Below are 19,493 nucleotides of genomic sequence, written 5' to 3' on the forward strand. Positions count from 1 at the left end.
CAATGGCGACTCAGGACGCTTCTGAGGACGATGACTGTCCGTTCTGTCAAATAGCGAGTAAACAGACGGACACAGAAATCCTGTTTAGTGTAAGTGTCGCCCGTTCTTCCTGCCGCAGTATTATTGTTGTTTCATCATTTCCGTCCACAGGATCACGAGCTGCTGTGTTTTCGTGACGTCAAACCCGGCGCCGCGCATCATTTGCTGGTGGTAACCAGGACGCACATCGACAGCTGCAGGATGCTGCAGACGCAACACGTCCCTCTGGGTGAGCAACACGGGCACAGCCGTGCGTGTGAAAGCACCGGAAGCACCTGAGACCCTCCACAGAGGACGGTGTCACCGAGGTTTTCCGCCTCATAAATCTTTGTTACAACCCACAGCTGCGCCACACAAAAGCCCCCAAGCTGAGTCTCAATGTCTGACGTCACCAGGTTTCTTTCTTTCCTTTTGTTTCGTCAGTGGAGCGGATGGTGGAAGTAGGGAGGAGCATTCTGGAGAAGAATAAAGTCCACAACGACGAGGACGTCAGGTGACTCAGTCTGGTTTTGATGACATCATTTGTTATAATTGCATTGATTGTTAATTAAAACTGTTTGTTAAACCCACCCAGGATGGGGTTTCACATACCTCCATTCACGTCCGTTCCTCACCTCCACCTCCACGTTCTCTCTCCAGCCAGTAAGATGAACATGAAGTCCCAGCTTCGTTATGGCCCTCAGTCTCACTGGTTCATCACAGTGAGTGACGCCTTCATTTTGGAGCTGTTCTCAGGCTTTTATTCGTGCATAAATATGGTTTCATCGCAGTTCTGATGCTAACAGGTGTTTTCTGCTCTGCTTGCAGGTCAGCAAAGTGCTCTCTCAGCTAAAGACAAGTGGGAAAGTCAAATGAAGCAATGAAGAGTCATCTATCAATGTTGGAAGTATCCTTTATTTATTGAGATGGGCTGTGAATTCTGTCCAATGTGTACCATGGAAATAAAACACGACTTCCTGTTTCATCTTCTTCACACAAGAGATGACTTTTGACTTGTATAAATGTTCAAAAGACCCCGATGCCAGTGCTTAGGTAGAAGAATCTCTGCAGCAGTTGGTATTTAAAGTATCCCAATGACATTATTGATCGTGGTTTATCCCGCTCACACCACTGCGAGGTTGAGGCATGGAAGACTGGTTTCCCCAAAACTATGACATCACACTGGAGAACCTGTCGCACAGCATTCACGTACAACCTGTTTATACAGTAACACAACCTTTGCTTCCTCAAATAACAGAGAGGGTTCCTGTAAAACGTGTTTCTGCTGAGAGGAGGAATAGAGGAATATTTAATTCCTGCGGTGGCTTTTCTACCCGGATCCTCCTGAAGAGGACGCAATATGCATACATTACACACGCCCGATCCTCTCGCAAATAATCAAGTCATGTAAAAACAAACAAAAAAAATGTATATTTTAGCAATGACACCGAAAAGTCACTACGGATAGAGGAATATGCATGCAAGCCTGGAACTGCAGTTAAAGCCTGGACATCTCACAGTTGCCCAGTTCCAGTTTTCCGCTCATAGCAGACACTGAACTATGCAAAGCTAATGGTCGCTGTTTACCAACTGCCATGTTTACGTTATTTTGTAATTGTATATATTAAAAAGGAGAGCATTCCTCTGCACATCTTTCTGTAGTTTTTGTCACACTGCTGACGTCACCGCCACGCACCGCGAGCGGCTGTGTAGCCCCGCCCCCTGCCGTCAACAACTGGAATCCAGCTATTTGTATTTTCGTCTGTTAGCATTGCTAGCCTGCTAACGATGATTCATTGCGTTCTCAACAAACAACCGCACGGACACGGATCCACATTTTCTCGTCTCTTCGTGCCGAAGCTACACTCCATCCGCAGTTTGTGCCGATGTGCGGTCAGCATCAGCTAAAAGACCGACGAGAGCGGAGAGAACGCAGCGCATACCGTCCTTTAGCCACCAGCGAATCCAGCTAACACCGTAGCTGGCTCGCTGACAGCTGCCTCGGTTAGCTACATGCCTTGGAATTGTACCCTAGCTAAGAATTAATCCCCGGAATGATGACTTGCCTCTGACACTGGTGAGTAGAATTCGCGTATTTTCGACTTCGTAGTAGCCGGCCAGTGCATATAACTTGTGTTGGCTCGTCTTTCCGAGCTAACTACCTGGCTAATCTGCCTGACTGAGGTAGCATCTGTGCAGAGCCACGCCTGGGCTATTTAAATTAACATTTGCCGCTGTTGGCATCGTCATATATTGAGGGTGTAAGTCGTCGTCGTCGCTTTGCAATTATCTTTTCTATAGCAATGCTCAGTGAATCGACCATTGTGAATTGCAGACGGATCTAAGGCCCGGTTGGTTGTCAGATTTTAAAAAGGAGAAAGAGTCTCTAACTGGGTGTCACTTGACCACCGCCGAGGAGAAGTGGAGAAGCTGCCCGTCGACTCACAGATGCACCCCGGGTTTGACCTGCAAGAGCTGCCATTATGATGCCCGTAAGTAACAGCTCCTCTCTGTCTGGCATGAAAGATTTAAAATTGCATGCCCCTTTTACTCTGTCAAGATAATAATAATTGCATCCGTTGTTCACCTCAGGGATCATCTGAGATCACAGCATGGAAATCTAACGATGCCTTATTCGGCTTTTTTGCCCTAATATCTTGCAGAGAAAATAAGATTTATTTGATACACTATGCATTGCGGGCTTTAGTCTGCAGTTGTATTCAGTGTTTTTGTCCATGTAGCTATTTGAGATGTTCTTTGTTGGGACCTCTTTTGTTGTCTTTGGTGAAGAGAAAGATGGATTATTAAGTTACTGCAGCCTGTGGACCTTTAGGAAGGACAGCAGGAACTCTGAAGCAGGATAAGTTTACAGTACGTGCAGTGAGGTGTCCTCATCACGTGGGACGGCTTCTTTCTTTGCAAGTTTTCCATTAAACAAGTAACTTTTTAAATCCAGCTCTACACACGTGAACTTTCAGAAGTACCCCCGTACTGCCACAGTAGTAACTCTGCTGCATCTGGATCCTCGGTGAATGTTTGCACCCTGTTTTTACCCCATGGCACCGACAGGCGATCAGCCTCAAAGACCAAGTGGGGCAGATATGTGCTCATGCAGCCAAGTCTCGCGTGATCCCAGCAGCCAATGAGGCCTCGGCAGATCTGTGTGGCTGCGTCGACCAACGTTCTGTTGTTAAGGGTAACTACGGAACCCAGTAGATCTGTCCTGTGGTATTTGTATCACTTCCAGGATTCGGACAGTTTATTAAGTTTACCCTTCTACCACAGCTTAGATGTTAAAAGTTATAACTGTGACTTCTGGATAGTCTCACAAAATTGGCAGTTTTGATTTATTTAGTGGGCCATGTCTTTTGAACACTATCAGATAATCTAGGTATGAGTAGAATCTAATAAGAGCACCTGGTTTCACCTGTATTTTAATAGATTCATTCTTTTTTTTTGAGATCTGTATGCGTAGAGGATTTTTACAATAATTTCCCATCTTCTACAGTCCTGATAATTATATGGCCTGTATAACCGGTGGAAACATCGTGTCCTGTTTTCCTCCATGTGGTTCAGTGCTATTTAGGCCAGATGGGTAGACATTTGGCATCATTTTCCAGTGTGCAATGTATAAATTTGGCAAATTTTCAGGAACTGTGTGGCAGCCATCAAATGTCCCTGTGAATTCATGTTTTGGATTTAGCCATTTAGGCTAATTGCTTGCATGTTGGTGCAGATTATGAACTGAAATAATTCCTAAAACTGATTATAGTGCGTGTTTACCCCTGTTCACACTTGTGCTCTGATACTGAGTTGCTTTGTCGCTGTATTAATCTAAGTAGACAAGTGTGAGTGGTGATTTCACCTCTGTTTTATTGCACCGAGCCTCTTAAATCATTCGTGTGAAGTCTTTTCAGTCCAAAAGCCGTCTCTAGGGAATAATTTCTGCTGAAATCACTGTGTGTAGATCTCTGAGGAAAAGACTGACAGGGTTTGTGAGAGAAAATGATGGATTGAGTCAGCCTGTTGGAGATCAGGCCAGCCAAGCATCACTTTATCTTTCTCAGGTATTGAATACGTAATGCTGCTCCCTCCAGTTGATTCCTAATTGATGCCGTACACACTGAGCAGGACGTGAGGCTTTGACACGATCTCGCCGTAACTCGCTTCAGGCTGTTATTAGCAGGACTCCTCGGTGTGACAGCTCCTGGCACAGCTTCTGTTTCCAATAGAAGGATTTGTCTGCACTCCCCCCATCACTCTGAGATGTCTGCTCTCTCTTTGGCCGTCTCTCCCTCCCTCTCTTTCATCCTGACTCCAACTGCCCCCTCCTCGCCTGCATTACACAAACGGCAAGTGTCTTTTTTCATCCCAAGTCTCATCGGCTGCTCTGCTGCGATGCACGCGCCACCCGTGCTTCCAGCCGTCGCTTAGGGACCCCATAACAGTTAGCTCGGACTTCCGAACAGGCAGCAGCGGCATGATGAAGAAGTTTGTCACTATAGTGTTGCGTGGCCTTGTCAGCCTCTCCAAGGAGAGCCCTATTTGGGCAAAGGAACACCATCGCCCTGTAAAGAAGGATACCAGAAAGAAGCGGAGGGCAGCCAAACGAGCCAAGGCTATGGGCAGACGCAGCTTAGTGAGGGCGGTTGGTATTTCTCCACTAGTCCATCTTTTGGCTGACTGTTGTCTGCGCTGTTTCTGTCCTGTTGTACAGTCACATGATCAGCAGGTTTGGTTTACAGGCTCCACCGGCCTCTCTGGAGTGGATTCTGCACGTCGGTCTGTAAATGATCCTTTTACAACTGTTGCAAGGTTGATGACCGTGGACAGTACCCCAATATTCCAGTGCATCTGCACCCGCCTTTGTCCTTTTCTGCAGCTGTTATCAGATTGTAATTATCTTTAAAGCGTCTCCATTTTAGTCAAAAGGCAGTTTGAATTCTTCCCTGTTATATTTGCGTGGAGACGGTCCCAGAAGCAGGTATAATGGGAGCTTTTCCATTCAGTGGGTTGATTCATGGTGCAGAGGTTTCCAAGCATAAGTGACCACCGCTGCAGAAAATGTCAATGACAGAATGAGTCACGTTGGCTCGGAGAACCTCCCAAAGCCATAATCATCTATAGATAGCTCAGTGACACATATTGCAGTGGGGGATACTTATTATTAAAGCCACATAGACTTCTTTGAGATTTATTTGATTCCTGGATCATGGATAACTTTATGCTGAGTAGGAGAATTTGACACTTTGTTCCAAAATGTAATAGAATTTGCTTTGCTTTGCTTTAGGCTATCTGAAAGGTTATCCTCTCTGTAATTCTGGGTTCACACAGTAAAGAATTCTGAACAGATAAAGAAATAAATGAGTGCTTGTAATAACACAGATTTCCCTTTTTAACTATTTATGAGAACTTGCACGTGCACCAAAACCCTTTTAGTCAGTTAAAGGCATTAATTCTGTTCTTTCCTCACTCTAAAGAACGGTAAGAGATAAAGCTTTAACGATTGTCTGAGTAACTAACTGCAAGCACAGTTGTGATTTTCCAATGCCTGGCGTATTAACCAGGAAGACACCCCTCAACCCCACCCCACCCCCCACCCCGTGATCCTTTGTGCTATAACATTTATTAAAATTCTTCCTGCCAATACTGTAACATCTGATTTGGGTTCTTGCTTCCAGCCTCTTTCTGCCACCGCACCAGTTGGGAAGTGGCGTCTGCTACAAGATTAAACGTTCATTTTGGTCTTTATATTTGGATTTCGCACACAGTTATTGTTGCAGGCTGTGTGTGGATTGATTCGACCCTCGGTGAAAACTATCTGATGACAACGTGGAGGTGCGATCTCTGCTGTGCACGTGGAAGAATGTCGATGCTTATATTCCAGGGACTTGACTCCAAACCATTACTCTGCTGTTTGCCTCCAACATCACGGCAGCTTCTAATCGCAGTAAACAGGTGCAGCGGGCACGGGCATGGAAACAGACGACAGGAAACTGTGGAGTCAGCACACACTTTGTTTGACCTAGGAGTTACTGTGGGACAATTACAGCCACCACCAGTTCTGTTATTTCCCTCCCTGCAGAACATTGTTCTATGGTTTTCTTCAGCAGCGTGTGCTGTAACAAGATGGGGCTGTTTCCCCTTCAGCCCTCCTGACTCTATTCTTCTTGCTCAGATGATATTGACGGTGTACCTCAGTGATGGGGAACAGGCTGTGACTGAGGTGCCCATCACCCCCGAGACAACATGCCGGGACGTCGTCGAGTTCTGCAAAGAGCCCGGCGAAAGCGGCTGCCACCTGGCCGAGGTGTGGCGAGGCAACGGTAAGAGTTGGGCGAAACGGCAGCTTTGTGGCTCAGAGAGGTGACGTGCCGCTACGGTCCACTGCACTGTCACAGCAGATCCCCCCCCCCCTCCATCACAGATGTGCTGACCTGTCAGCATTTTTTGCTGAGGGGCCACTCCCTTGTCCAAAACAACATCCCAGACCGGGCAGGGCTGTGTTAACCCATATTACACACACCCACTGGGCTGGGGCTTGATACTGTGGCCATCTGCCCCCAAAATGTCTCTGTCTTTCATTCCATCTGTTTTTCTTTTTGAATGCCATCATTGAAAATGTCCCCGTTTCTATAAAAATGAGTACTTGATTGTTGACAGATTCGTAGTAACGAGACTTAAAACGGAGCATTTAGACCTTTTTACACTCATCTTAATGATCTTTATACAGATTGAAACGCTTCCTTGCTGTGACTAAGGTTCTAGGAACTAATCACCCCCCCCACCATCTTGCCCATTACTGTCTCTTTAGAACGAGCGATCCCCTTTGAGCACATGATGTATGAACATCTGCAGAAATGGGGCCCTCGCAAACAGGAAGTCAAGTTCTTCCTCCGACACGAAGACTCTCCAACAGAAAGCAGCGATCAAGGTACACTATCACTTTCTCCTTTCCCCTCACGCAGCCTGGGGGTTGGAGCGGAGGGTCCTGTCCTCGGGACGCAGCGCCTGTCCTCTGGACGCGGCTCCTGTCCTCGGGACGTGGCGCCTGTCCTCGGGACGCGGCGCCTGTCCTCGGGACGCGGCGCCTGTCCTCTGGACGCGGCTCCTGTCCTCGGGACGCGGCGCCTGTCCTCGGGACGCGGCTCCTGTCCTCGGGACGCGCGCCTGTCCTCGGGACGCGGCGCCTGTCCTCGGGACGCGGCGCCAGTCTTTGGGACGCGGCTCCTGTCCTCTGGACGCGGCTCCTGTCCTCTGGACGCGGCTCCTGTCCTCGGGACGCGGCGCCTGTCCTCGGGACGCGGCTCCTGTCCTCGGGACGCGGCGCCTGTCCTCGGGACGCGGCTCCTGTCCTCGGGACGCGGCGCCTGTCCTCGGGACGCGGCGCCTGTCCTGCCTGCCTGACTTATGCTGTCGTCACTGTTCTCACTCTAGTCGTGTTTTTCTGTGTCTTTTCTCCTTCCAATCACACAGTTTGAATGACAAAGATGCAACACCAGAGACCAAAGTTTGTTAGAATCAGACACGGTTCATTCTTGATTATTGGATTGCACATATATTAACTTATTTTATTAATTCTTTTAAATTTCTCTTTGGAGTCCTGCCAAAGAAGCAAAGGAAGAAGATGTAATGTCTGCTTAAAAGAGCTGAAAAGAGCTGATTAATCTGGTTGGGCACAGAAAAGGAAGAGGATTTTACCACTCTAAGAAACCCTCTTAGAAAGACGAGCACATTTTATTTTTATTTAGCGTTTCCCTGTGAACTTTTAAAACATTTATTTCCTGGCCTCAGACAGCCAGCAGTTTGTCTGGCTACTTAAATCCAAGTGTCGTGTGCAATCACATCAGCGGACCTTTCAAACCATTTCCCCACAATGGTTGCAGTCTCTGACTCTGCATTTGTGCTCACACGTGCGCTCTCGTGCGCGCCTGTGTCGCTGCCCTGCCGATGCCTGTGACAGCGCCTGTTTGTGTTTTGCAGGGAGTCAGCAGTCTCAGGATCAGACCAGTCGCAGGAGTGGAAACACTGGAGAGAAACACAATGAAAATGGGGTGAGACTAAAGAATATACGTAACACGGCTGTAACCTGACAGAATTCAAACCTAACACTCCCAATAAAGCGTCCCAATATCTTGATATTGTCTGTGAAGCAAACAAGCGTCAGAGTTGGCTCTCTTTTCTGTGTCTACAAAACAAATCATCCACAGCCACACAAGTCAAAATTCTCTTTCGACTGATTTATGATAGCTGCAAAAAGGCATTGAGAGGTGTCGGACTTGTTTAGAACTGTTTTAACAGGAAAGAACAGTGCACACATTGTACCCCCGCTTGTCCTTCAGTCCAACTCTGGAATGTAGCTTAAACCCAGTAACATGTGGACGCAGCAGAATCTGGAGCTGGTTTATTCAGGGTAACATCGCAGGTGCAGCTTCGACATCTCCAGCGTTGCTTGAATTTCCCTTTCATGTGAGGCCGTTATGGGTCACGCTGGGCTCTGCCTTTAGGAACCGTCTGTGCGAGGGGACTTTACGGCTCGGATAAGAGCAGCCTCTGGCGCGTCGTTCTCTCTCTCTCTCTCCATCTGTCCTAGATTTCACAATGGGAAAGTGCAGCATTCAAGAAATTGTAACTAATGACACCTTTAGGGTGGAGGAATGAATCGAGCAGTTCCAGGGGAAAGATTTTAGCACAAGAGCACCTAGAAGCAGTTTCTTTTATTAAAGTTTCCAACCTTTGACTGTTTTTGTAGAGGTTATCATTAGGTAACATATTTCTGGGGCTGCAGAAACCAGTATATAGACAGTAGCGGTGACTGGTGGTGGATAACCTCCAGAGCGCCATGGCTCATTTGTGTTACTGTTTCTTTCTAATATGTGATTTAAAGGATTATTTCCGTTATTCTGCAGAATGATATAACAGGTACTAAGAGGATCATTACGTCGGCTTTTGCACAGACTGATGCCAATACCCCAGAGACTTTCTCTCCACTAAGCAGGGCTGATCATCCTCTGAGAGGGATGCTGCCTTATAAGCTGTTTTTAACAAAGTGCTTTTGGTGCGGTACTGAGTGAGCCGGGCCGTTGGTAACCACAGGAGCCGGAGCGCTGGGAGCTCCAGACCAATCTGGCATCTGCTTTGTTTTAAGTTGATCCTTCTGCTCCAGTCCAGTGCATCGGTCCTGAATGATGGGATACTCAATAAAAAACATTCATAAAATTGCTGACGCTGTATTGAGTGATGCCTTCAGACTTGAAGTAATGTTTCATATACTCTTGAAACCAGTGGTAGGTCAATGGTAACAGCTGCATTTCTCTCTGAGCTGGATATAAATCTGCAGTTATTGGAGGGAGTAATCTTGTCTCAGTAGGACGTGAGCCTTCATCAGCGAGACTGCGGCTTCGCTCTCGTCCTTTCTCTCTGCTCAGTGGGGTGTTTCTCCGACTCCCTGCTCATCACTGTCTGAGGCTTTATGAGTCTGTTCGTCCCTCGGGTGAATTGCCACTGATGCAGAGTTGCCCAAGTGCATTTGAGCGTGTCTGTATTTGTGCTCGTGACTCCCCCCTCTCTTTGTCTCTCCCAGTCTCTTCCTCAGTTTGGTCACATCACATTCCCATTGCTTTTGAGTTATTCCTTACATCCTTTTATTCAAACCTTCAGCAGATTTGCAGAGTTGCAACGTCAGCATCTCTGCAGGGATAAGACTTGATGTGCTTCCCTCCTTTCATATCTTAAGTCTCAAAATTTCTTCTTAATTTTTTTTTCACACGAGTCAAACCAGTTCAAAAGCTACTTTCATCCTGTATTTAAGGTCACTTTTATCTTGTGTCTATTTTGTGTAGGAATAGTCAGGGTCATATCAGTCCACACTAATCTGCATGTATGGGAGCTCTGCCGCCCCCGTCTGGCCATGAGGGCAATTACATAATGACTGTGAACTTGACACCTACATGCAATAGTCTCAGTGTGTTCAGTGAATCTGGCTCTTGCTGCCAGAGTTCCCAAAGCTTCCTACTTTCCATCTCATCTGTTGGTTTTCATGGTTCTTATCTGGCGTGAGCTGTGACCAGTTCTATTTCACTTCCAGGGCTTGTCTGTTATAGGATGAAATTAAAAACAAAGTAAACACTTCACAAAACATTATTTCAATAAATTTACACAAAAATACACAGCCTTTTTTTAAAGGCTTTAAAATCCAGTCCCTCTGTCAATGATTTGTGCTTCCCTCCCTCCCCTTGGTAACTCTATTTTGACCATATCCATGTGTGTGATTAGGTTGGAAATCAACGTGTGGAACTCACTCTTTCTGAGCTGCAAGAGATGGCCACACGACAGCAGCAGCAAATTGAGGCTCAACAGCAGATGCTTGTTGCAAAGGTAACCAGTTTTTGTCTGATATTTTTCAAATGATTTTCTGAGCTTTATTGGTGCAATATTTTTCCAGATGCCACTACAATTTTAAGTGCCTCTCACCACCTTTCTATGCTCACTAATGTGCACCATAATGCTGTAAAATACATTATTGTCAATTTTATTCTTTCGGTGGAAAGGTGACACGGCTCCTTCCATTAAGGACATTCAGACGTCACCAGTAAATTAAAAGAATCCAACACAACGTCGTCGTCGGGTTGATGTGGCAAACACTTCGACTACACATGTCACGACTGACCCAACAATAATAGTTATATGCTTCACTCCCGTTTCTCTCTGCCAACAACTTGCCTGCACGGTCTGTACGTCAATATCCGTATTATTTTGAGCAGGGGTTTTCTTTGTGTTTTTCCTGTATTATCTGTTGAAAATTTAAGGTTTTTTTTTCAAGGTTTTCTACTTTAGCTGCTCTAGTTATGACACAATGTCAGTAATTCACCATCTTTATAAATTATTCATGCGTAAACTTTTAACCCCTTTCAGATGCTCAGATGGTTATTTTTGTCTCAAAAGAGAAATACTTGTGGGGTGAATAAGATCATCTGTGGCTTTTCAACACACTAAGCCAAACTGCCTTGTTCCTGATGTGCTGATCAGTCATGCTGGCTGAAAGTCGTCATCGACCCACTGATTAAAAAGAACCGCATCCTGTCTTTATTGTGGCGTCTGAAAAGTAGGCTCCCCTAGGAGCCCTGCAGCCATTTGCAAACCTGGGCCCCTGTCATTTCCTATTTTAAGACTTTAACTGGAGCAGTTCTCAGCCGGGTAGAGAGATAATGTCTTCTGACCCTAATGTCTTGACACAGCACAGTGGATGCATACAGTAGAAAGATTTAGCCCAGTTTCAGCCTCGCCTGGATATTGCAGGTTCTAGGCTGGGCTGGTGTCTTCATTCATGTGGTCTAGTTTCTTATCTTTTCCTCTCTTTCTCTTCAGGAGCAACGTTTGCGTTACCTGAAACAGCAGGAGCGGCGTCAGCAGACGACTGTCTCTGAGAGTGAGAAGCTGCAGAGGCTCAAGGACCGTGTGGAGAGCCAGGAGTCAAAGCTCAAGAAGATTCGAGCCATGAGAGGCCAAGTGGACTACAGCAAAGTCATCAACGGCAACCTGTGTAAGTGTTCTTAAAAAGAATAGCCATTCAGCCAGCTTTTACAATAAACTGGAACATCTATTGTAACAAGTTCATTGTCTTTTTAATGATTTCCCCATTTCTGATGTCCAGCAGCAGAGATTGAGCAGGTGAGCCGGCTGTTCCAAGAGAAGCAGGCCGAGCTTCAGTCTGCCGTGCTGAGGGTGGAGCAGCTCAGTGTGCAGCTGGAGGATCTGCGGAGGGGAAAGGTCAACGGCAACCAGAACACACTCGGTGGGCAAGTAACTGGTGCTGCAGCCATAGAGCTCCGGAAACTCTACCAGGAGCTTCAGGTAAACGACATTCAGGGCAGATGAAAAGCCTCGAGTTCAGGATGTTGCCATGTTCATTGTTACAGAGAATCTTCACACCTCCACTCTCATTTTCTACAGATCCGGAACAAGTTGAACCATGAGCAAAACAGCAAGCTGCAGCAGCAGAAGGAGCTTCTTAACAAACGCAACATGGAGGTGACGCTCATGGACAAACGCATCAGCGAGCTGAGGGAGCGCCTGTACAAGAAAAAAGCTGAGGCACGTCAAAAAGAGAACCTCCCTGTAAGACTAAGACCACAAAATGCACAACTCCATAAGACTCTGTCAAAATGTGTTTCTTATTTCCAAAATGGTGAAAAGATGGTCAGTATAAAATAAAAAGCAAAAAAAAAAAAAATATCTTGAATGATTTTTATGCTTGTGAAATGACCTTTTAGTTCTAAATATTCAAATAAACATTTGAAACTTTTCTTACAGCTGAATAGAGCCAACGGTCCACCTTCTCCACAGCCAGCTCCAAGCACTCTGGGCCGCGTGGCCGCGGTGGGACCGTACATTCAAGTGCCCGCACCTGGCCAACAGGAAGGGGGCTACAACATCCCCCCTGAGCCCCTGAAGCCTCAGACTCTGGGTGTGAATAACCAGGCCAACCACGGTCGCTCCAAGTCAGGTTTGTAGGAGCTAAGACGTTAAACTGGCAGCGAGTCCTGCCAATAACAAATAAAGTGGAACACGGATGATACCGAGTGACTTTAGAATCACCAAGGACAAAGCGTTCATCACTAAAGAAGAGTTCAAACATTTTAGAGTGATTTCTCTTACGTCACCACATATTTAACACAGCTTGCATGAAAACGTGACTGTTCTCCCTCCCTACCTGACTTCTTGCTTATTTCTCTGCCCTGCTTGATTACTTTGAGTTTCTTTTCCTCCCTCCCGAACCTTCTCTTCTCTTTTTTGTGTGCTTTACGCTGTGATTCCTCTCCTCTCTTCTCTCTCATGTATCTGTTCTGGTCCTTCTTTGTCATGTCTTTCTTTCCCCTGGGTATTGGGTTGGGGGGGGCAATTCTCCCTGAGGCAGACGGTGTGCGAAAGCCTTCTGGCCCTTGGAAGGTGTCTGATTTAGACATCGTTGTGGACCCGGTACCCCCGCCACTTCCAGATTCGCACCCCGGCAGCGTAGCCTCCACAGGCTCTGACAGCGTGTCCTGTGAGTGCACGCCGCTGCATAAGCAGAAGGAGGCACTTCCTGAACCTTCTCCCTGAACTGAACATCAGGATCTTCAGCATACGCTGGACCTTTTCCTCCATCCAAGATCAGGATGATTTTAATATCATCATCAGTTCAATTGGCCAAGAATTGTTATCCCACCTGGAGGTTTCTACATTCAATATTGACAGTGTTTTTACTCAAACGGTAACAAAGTAGTGTTGTTACATCTAAACATTTGGCTGCCATTTAAAGGGCGCTGTTGTCCATTATAAACCCAGGTTTTCTCTTGAAACAGTGTGCTGATGATACTCCCTCCCTTCTGAGAAGGTTCAATGAGTCAAGTGCAAAAGAAAAATTCAAAAGATTTTGGCTTGATTCTAATTCCATAACATCCCCCAGCATGCCTCACCTTAACCATCACCACAGTTGTAGGATTCACTTTGTAGATGTGAAACACCTGACGTGCACAAGGAAATTAACCTCTACACGCAGTGCTCACGAGTGAAACCTTGAGTGACCTTAGATGAGATGGAAACAAAGCACAGATTCAACTTTTGGCCGAATCTTTCCCGCCCTGTGCTGGCCGACATCAGTTTGATACAACTAGCTGCTCCTTTATGTAAAGTTCTTCAGACGTTTATAGGAAGTTCAAATACGTCTGTTTCATGTCCTGACTGCAGCGGTAACCCACGAGTTAGACCTGTCAGATGTATAGAAGAACCACCCATTATTATCATTGATGTGAAGGGCATGTTCAGGATTTTTGGCCTATTGATCAGCAGGAACGTGAGTCATTTAGGTAGTTGGTTTTTAGGGTTGTTCTGTAAAGGTGTAAAACATGCAGAATTCCAAATGACTGGAAGATTAACGAATGGTTCCTTATAAAGTCTGATTAATAGGAGATACTTGGAAAATCCTGAACCTTTCACTTTGGTCCAAATGGTACAGTTACAGTTTAACTAGTCTAGAAACCAAAGTCCCATCGAACAGGCCATCAAAGAAATAACATGTAAACAAGTAAACACACTCAGAGAGCGCAGACTTCTGCCAGGCAGCTCCTTGGCTTTGACATTTGGAAGATCATACGTCAAAGCTATGGAATCCATAACATCAAAATGTATCTTGGTTTTTTCTGGTCTGCATGTTATTTCTTTGATGTCCTCGTCAATGGGAATAATCCGATTCACATATTTATGAACTGATTCAAAAGAAATGTGTACCGTTTAGACCTGTTTGTGGGAGGGGGGTCATGTTGTCACCACATTGAGATGGAATATCTCCTCAACCGTTTCTAACCGTTCTGTTCTTTTCTCTATTGTAGCAAACTTACTGTGTTCTCTTTGCGCCTTAGCCAACGACACTGGTTGGCCTGCTGCAGGCAAGCCCAACACAGGCTTAAAGCCTCCTGAAAGACGAGGCTCAGGGACGGACACCCAGGGCAAGAGTCCCCCCTCAGGCTCCCCTGTCACTCCAAGTTCTGAAAAGGTTAGCTTGATGGCGCTTGTGTCAGGTGTATTTATTTTTTGAAACGTGCTTTTGTTTTTTAATTGATTGCTTTTACTGATTCTTCACAGGTGCTAGATTCCAAATTGGCTGTGTCCTCTCCAGCCATATCCAAGCCTCAACCACCGCCCTACGGCTCCCACCTCATTTCCATGAACTCCGCCAGCTCCCTGGAACGCCGCAAGGATGCTCCTCCACCTCCGAGGCCGCTCCCAAACCCGCCAGCTTCCGCTGGCCACGTGTCCCACCCTCCACCGGCTCGTCCTCCCAGCAAATACAGCAACGGATCTCAGTGCCGCCGAGCCCCACCTTCCAACCTAACGCCCCCTTTTTCCCCCTGGGGCGAGTGAACGACTCGACCCTCCACCCGCTGTGGCGGTGCGGCCCTTCATTCCCGACAGAGGATCGCGGCCTCAGTCACCTCGAAAAGGCCCCCCTACCATGAACTCCAGCTCCATCTATCACATGTACCTCCAGCAGGCAGCACCAAAGAACCAGCCACTGAAGCCAGCGCTCAAAGCAGGTGGGTGCTGGAAACGCTTGAGTCCTGTTTAGTTTGGGGGGGTATAGCTGTAGATGGTGTTTAGGTATCACACTTCATGTCCCCTAATTAAACCAAGCTCTCTTTCTCTGTAGTATATGGAAAGCCTGTTCTCTCCTCAAGCTCGACACCGCCCTCTCCCCTGCCTTTTGTTCAAGCGGGAGGCGCATTCCCTTTGCTCCAGGCCCCACCCGGCGGTGAGGATACTCTGGATGGAGAAGCTGACGATCAGGAGTGCTTCCAGTATGCAGAGCCTTCAGCACCCCCTCCCAGCGTGGAGAATATTCCACGACCACTCAGCCCCACCAAACTTACGCCCATGGTGCACTCCCCGCTGCGCTACCAAAGCGATGCTGATCTTGAAGTACTCCGTAAAAAGTTGGCGAACGCCCCGAGACCACTCAAGAAGCGTAGCTCAATCACAGAACCGGAGGGTCCCAATGGCCCCAACATCCAGAAACTACTATACCAGCGATTCAACACTCTGGCAGGAGGCATTGAGGGAAATGGAGTCGGTGGATCAGGGGGTAGCGGTGGGCCAGGAACCGGAACACCATTTTATCAGCCCACAAATCCTCCCGCGTATCTCGGAAGCGACTCCACGTCCGATACGGACAACGGCAACCTCTCCGCAGAAACACTACCGCCACCACCAGGAGTGGAGGAGGAGGGCCGCGAGGCTCCGTCTCCATCTACTGACGCCAACGACAACGAGCCCCTGCCTTCGCCCCCGGATGTGCTGGGCAGTCCCGCTGAAGCCGAGGGGCCGGAAGATGACGACAACAACAATATCATTGGGGGTGGCGAGGCTTTGCTGCCCAGCCCTGTACCTGAAGTCAGCACGCCAGAGGAGAGCAGCCCAGTGGTCTCACAGGCTCTGGTGACAGACGCACCTGTTAGCTTAGCTTAAGCTTTTTGAATGATCCACATTGTAACTCTTATTCTCTCTATTGTTACAGGAGAAGCGTACAAATTTAAAGAAGCCAAACTCTGACCGCACTGGCCACAGTTTCAGAGTGAAGTTCAACCCTCTGGCTCTCCTGCTGGACGCCTCTCTGGAGGGAGAGTTTGACCTGGTCCAGAGAATCATTTATGAGGTATGTTATGGACATTTCTGTTTAGTTACTGTCTGTGGATGTTTGACGACTGATTTTTACTGTTGTTCTGCCCAGGTGGACAATCCCAGCACTCCCAATGATGAGGGCATTACACCCCTGCATAATGCAGTGTGCGCAGGACATCACCACATTGTCAAATTCCTGCTGGACTTTGGTGTAAATGTAAACGCAGCAGACAGCGATGGATGGTGAGAAAAGGATGGAAATCTGATGTTGCTCCAGCTTTGTTTGCACGTGTGCCTCATTTATGTGGCGTGTTTGCACAGGACTCCGCTTCATTGTGCCGCCTCCTGCAACAGCGTCCACCTCTGCAAGCTGCTGGTGGAATCAGGCGCCGCCATCTTTGCCAGCACGATTAGCGATGTCGAGACTGCGGCAGATAAATGTGAAGAAATGGAAGAGGGCTACATCCAGTGTTCCCAGTTTCTCTACGGTAAGAATCAGTCAACCACCTAGAACGTTGCATTTGTTTATACTGTAGCAAAACCAGCACATGAGGTGGAAGATGCAAACGTTCTGTCATGCAGGTGTACAAGAGAAGTTGGGTGTAATGAACAAGGGGACGGTGTACACGCTGTGGGATTACAAAGCTCAGAATCCAGATGAGCTGTCCTTTAGCGAGGGTGACGCCATCACCATTCTACGACGTCAGGATGACAGCGAGACAGAGTGGTGGTGGGCACAACTAGAAGACAAAGAGGGCTTTGTGCCCAGGAACCTACTGGGGGTAAACTTTAATTTATATTTATTGGAAAATGCACTAATATGTATTATTCATGTTTGACAATGTTGTGCAAGTCCGGCTCCGGCCACACGAGGGAGACAGAGATTGCTTAAATTTTAAATTTGTATTTGATGGGGCTTGTTTGAAGTGATAAGAAAGAAATATACTAAATGATTCCACCAACATTTGAACATGAACATTTCGAGGTAATTATGCTAAGTCTTTCCTCTCGTTGATTGTTTGCAGCTCTATCCAAGGATCAAGCCTCGTCAGCGTTCACTAGCATAGTATCGAATTTCGCTGACCTCTGGCGCACAGCTGGACTATCCTGAAAAACCTAAGAGCAGAGAACAAAGGAGCCTGGCGCTCTTCTCCCTGTGGCCATATCCTCAGTCCCGACTCGTACTTTTCACAAAATGCTTGATGTGAAGCAGTGGGCATCAAACTGTTTGGCACCTCAGTTTAGATCAGGACACAGAAACACACACGCACTCCAGATGTGAAAATCTCTTCGGTCACTCCTTCCTTCCTCCCGTGACACCCATACATTGCAACTTTTGTCCTCTCATCATTGCCCTGCTTTGATTTGACCCTGACCCGATGTCAGCTTTGTATCAGGCGTCCACTTGAATAAACACACCTTTATCGCAGTATTTCCAGCAGTTCTCTGATATGGTTCCGCTGGTTTGGTTGGCACTGTTATTTTTGGAAAATCATCTCTAATGGTAAAATTTGCTGATTTATGTCAGTGACGTGTTGAGTTATAATACATGACCTATTTTTGTGTGTGTATGTGTATTTCCCCCTTTAACAAAATGCAGTAAATTGTATTTTATTATCACAGTCATCAAAGCACCAAAGATGAGTTTTATTGGATTATAACAGTTTTAATTCTATTACTGGTTAATACTTTGCAGAGGCAGGAGATAACCAGTTGAATTACTTTTAGAAATATAGATCTATTGATTAATAATCACAATAAATATGAAATGAGAAAATAGGACATCATCTTAATACATCCAACATATTACATAAAGCCCAATGCATATCATCTGTTTAACATTTTTTATCTATCTTTTTTTTTTTTTAATCCATTGTCATCTGTGCAAAATGTTGATGCAGAGCTACTGTAGACTGCCCACCAGTTCTATGTGAGACTTCAGACAATAAACCATGATCTCCGTGTATCAGAGTTTGTATTCTTTGGCAGAACAAGTCAGCCGCTTCAGCGCTGCAGTGGGCATTGTCATGGAAACGGCTAACGGGCAGTATTTTAGCCATGTCAGGAAATTTTTGCTAAGTTGAGCGGCATTGTTGCTGCAGCATGTGCTCGGCGTCACGTTTTCGTTCCTGTGTGAGGTATCAGCGAAGATGTTTAAATAGCTTTTAATTTGATCCTAAAGCGGGTAATAAACAGAGATGTCAGTTCTTAGGCCTGTGATTATGCCTGTTTTGCCATGTCATTTAATTATTGACTATAAATGACAAGTAGCCAGGAAGCAGTGTTTCACACAAAAGAAAACCCAAATGGTGAAAATCATCCACAAAATCATAAAAGCTGTTTACAAGCTAATTTTAATTTCCAGGTCGTCGGTACCAGGGTTCAAGCGTCTATTTGTGTGAAAATCTCAGGATCAGCATGGTGCTGCTGCACTGAACTTATAAATTTACATTGATTTAAGCTCCTAAATTACAATGAGTGTTAGCCATAGAGATATTGATCAATGAGGAAGCCTTTACTGTGTCTGAAATGTAAATGTTTGGATTGGATGGACATTAACAAATTAACTTCAGACAATCGTGATTACGGCCTTTACCTGCAGCTCTTCCCTTTCTGGTGTCCGAGATGTTCTGGATTTTCAGTGACCGAGCATGAATTGAGAAGTGCTTAGTGATGTCTGGGCTTTGTTGAGACGTATCCTGTACATACAGTGAGGAGATGTGTCGTATATGTATGTTTGCTGGATGGACCTCTGGGCTCTGCATAAAGGCTGTACTTACACATGCAACTCTGTAAATGTCAACAATAAAAACAGAAAGTCTGGCATGAAAAATGTCTTCTGTGAAATACAATGTATAGAGAAAAAATAGTACTGAGTCTTATTGGGAAGAAAGAATTGGACTAAATTATGGATAAAAGATGGTAAGGAGTAAAAATAGCGCATGTAGAGGAGCTTATGCTAGATAGGACTAATGCATATGTGTTTAATAAAACATATTTCAATTATTAAAATCCACTCAGTTGCCTCCAGTGATAAATTTAAAGTGCTGAGGAGAAAGATGATATCACGATATTGCACGTCTCTGGATATTTAAAACGACATTTTTCTTACCCCATTTACCGAGAAGACCTATCAACCAAAACTCAGCTCTTTTTTAAGGGTTTAATAAAACGTTGATTTTTCAACTCCACCACGACCACCCACGCTGGACCTGAGCATCTCCCACAGCACCTGGACATTAAACCTTTAACCTTTCGCAGTCACATGAGTCAGTAAAGAGATGGAAAGTTCAACGTAGGTCCAAATGGCATGACCGGAT

The 19,493-nt window shown here is 46.2% G+C and overlaps 2 protein-coding genes across 2 annotated transcripts; both read left to right on the top strand.

Annotated features, from left to right (window-relative positions):
• The first annotated feature begins 2 nt into the window (after positions 1-2).
• Positions 3-894, top strand: LOC130516550 (adenosine 5'-monophosphoramidase HINT3-like). The gene is made up of 5 exons (XM_057017659.1): positions 3-89; positions 151-268; positions 463-532; positions 614-740; positions 847-894. The coding sequence occupies exons 1-5, from the start codon at positions 3-5 to the stop codon at positions 892-894; spliced, it is 450 nt and encodes a 149-aa protein (XP_056873639.1).
• LOC130516434 (apoptosis-stimulating of p53 protein 1-like) lies at positions 151-19,006 on the top strand. The gene is given in 24 exon segments (XM_057017501.1): positions 151-268; positions 463-532; positions 679-740; positions 847-2,095; positions 2,354-2,510; positions 6,197-6,344; positions 6,833-6,952; positions 8,002-8,072; positions 10,294-10,395; positions 11,386-11,560; positions 11,672-11,871; positions 11,971-12,135; positions 12,331-12,523; positions 12,935-13,063; positions 14,418-14,551; positions 14,641-14,796; positions 14,799-14,912; positions 14,915-15,092; positions 15,206-15,990; positions 16,070-16,207; positions 16,283-16,416; positions 16,495-16,661; positions 16,756-16,955; positions 17,199-19,006. Coding segments are annotated over 20 exon segments (3,360 nt in total). The 5' UTR covers positions 151-268; positions 463-532; positions 679-740; positions 847-2,095; positions 2,354-2,501; the 3' UTR covers positions 17,241-19,006.
• The last annotated feature ends 487 nt before the right edge of the window (positions 19,007-19,493 follow it).

The sequence above is a fragment of the Takifugu flavidus genome, chromosome 19 (assembly GCF_003711565.1).
Source record: "Takifugu flavidus isolate HTHZ2018 chromosome 19, ASM371156v2, whole genome shotgun sequence".
In the NCBI taxonomy this organism is placed as follows: Eukaryota; Metazoa; Chordata; class Actinopteri; order Tetraodontiformes; family Tetraodontidae; genus Takifugu; species Takifugu flavidus.

What these genes read in the sequence shown, in the direction of transcription:
- LOC130516550 (XM_057017659.1), top strand. Translation starts at nt 3, where the DNA reads ATGGCGACTCAGGACGCTTCTGAGGACGATGACTGTCCGTTCTGTCAA. An exon ending in ACACAGAAATCCTGTTTAGT is followed by an intron (nt 90 to 150) that starts GTAAGTGTCGCC and finishes TTCCGTCCACAG; the next exon opens with GATCACGAGCTGCTGTGTTT. An exon ending in AGTCTCACTGGTTCATCACA is followed by an intron (nt 741 to 846) that starts GTGAGTGACGCC and finishes CTCTGCTTGCAG; the next exon opens with GTCAGCAAAGTGCTCTCTCA.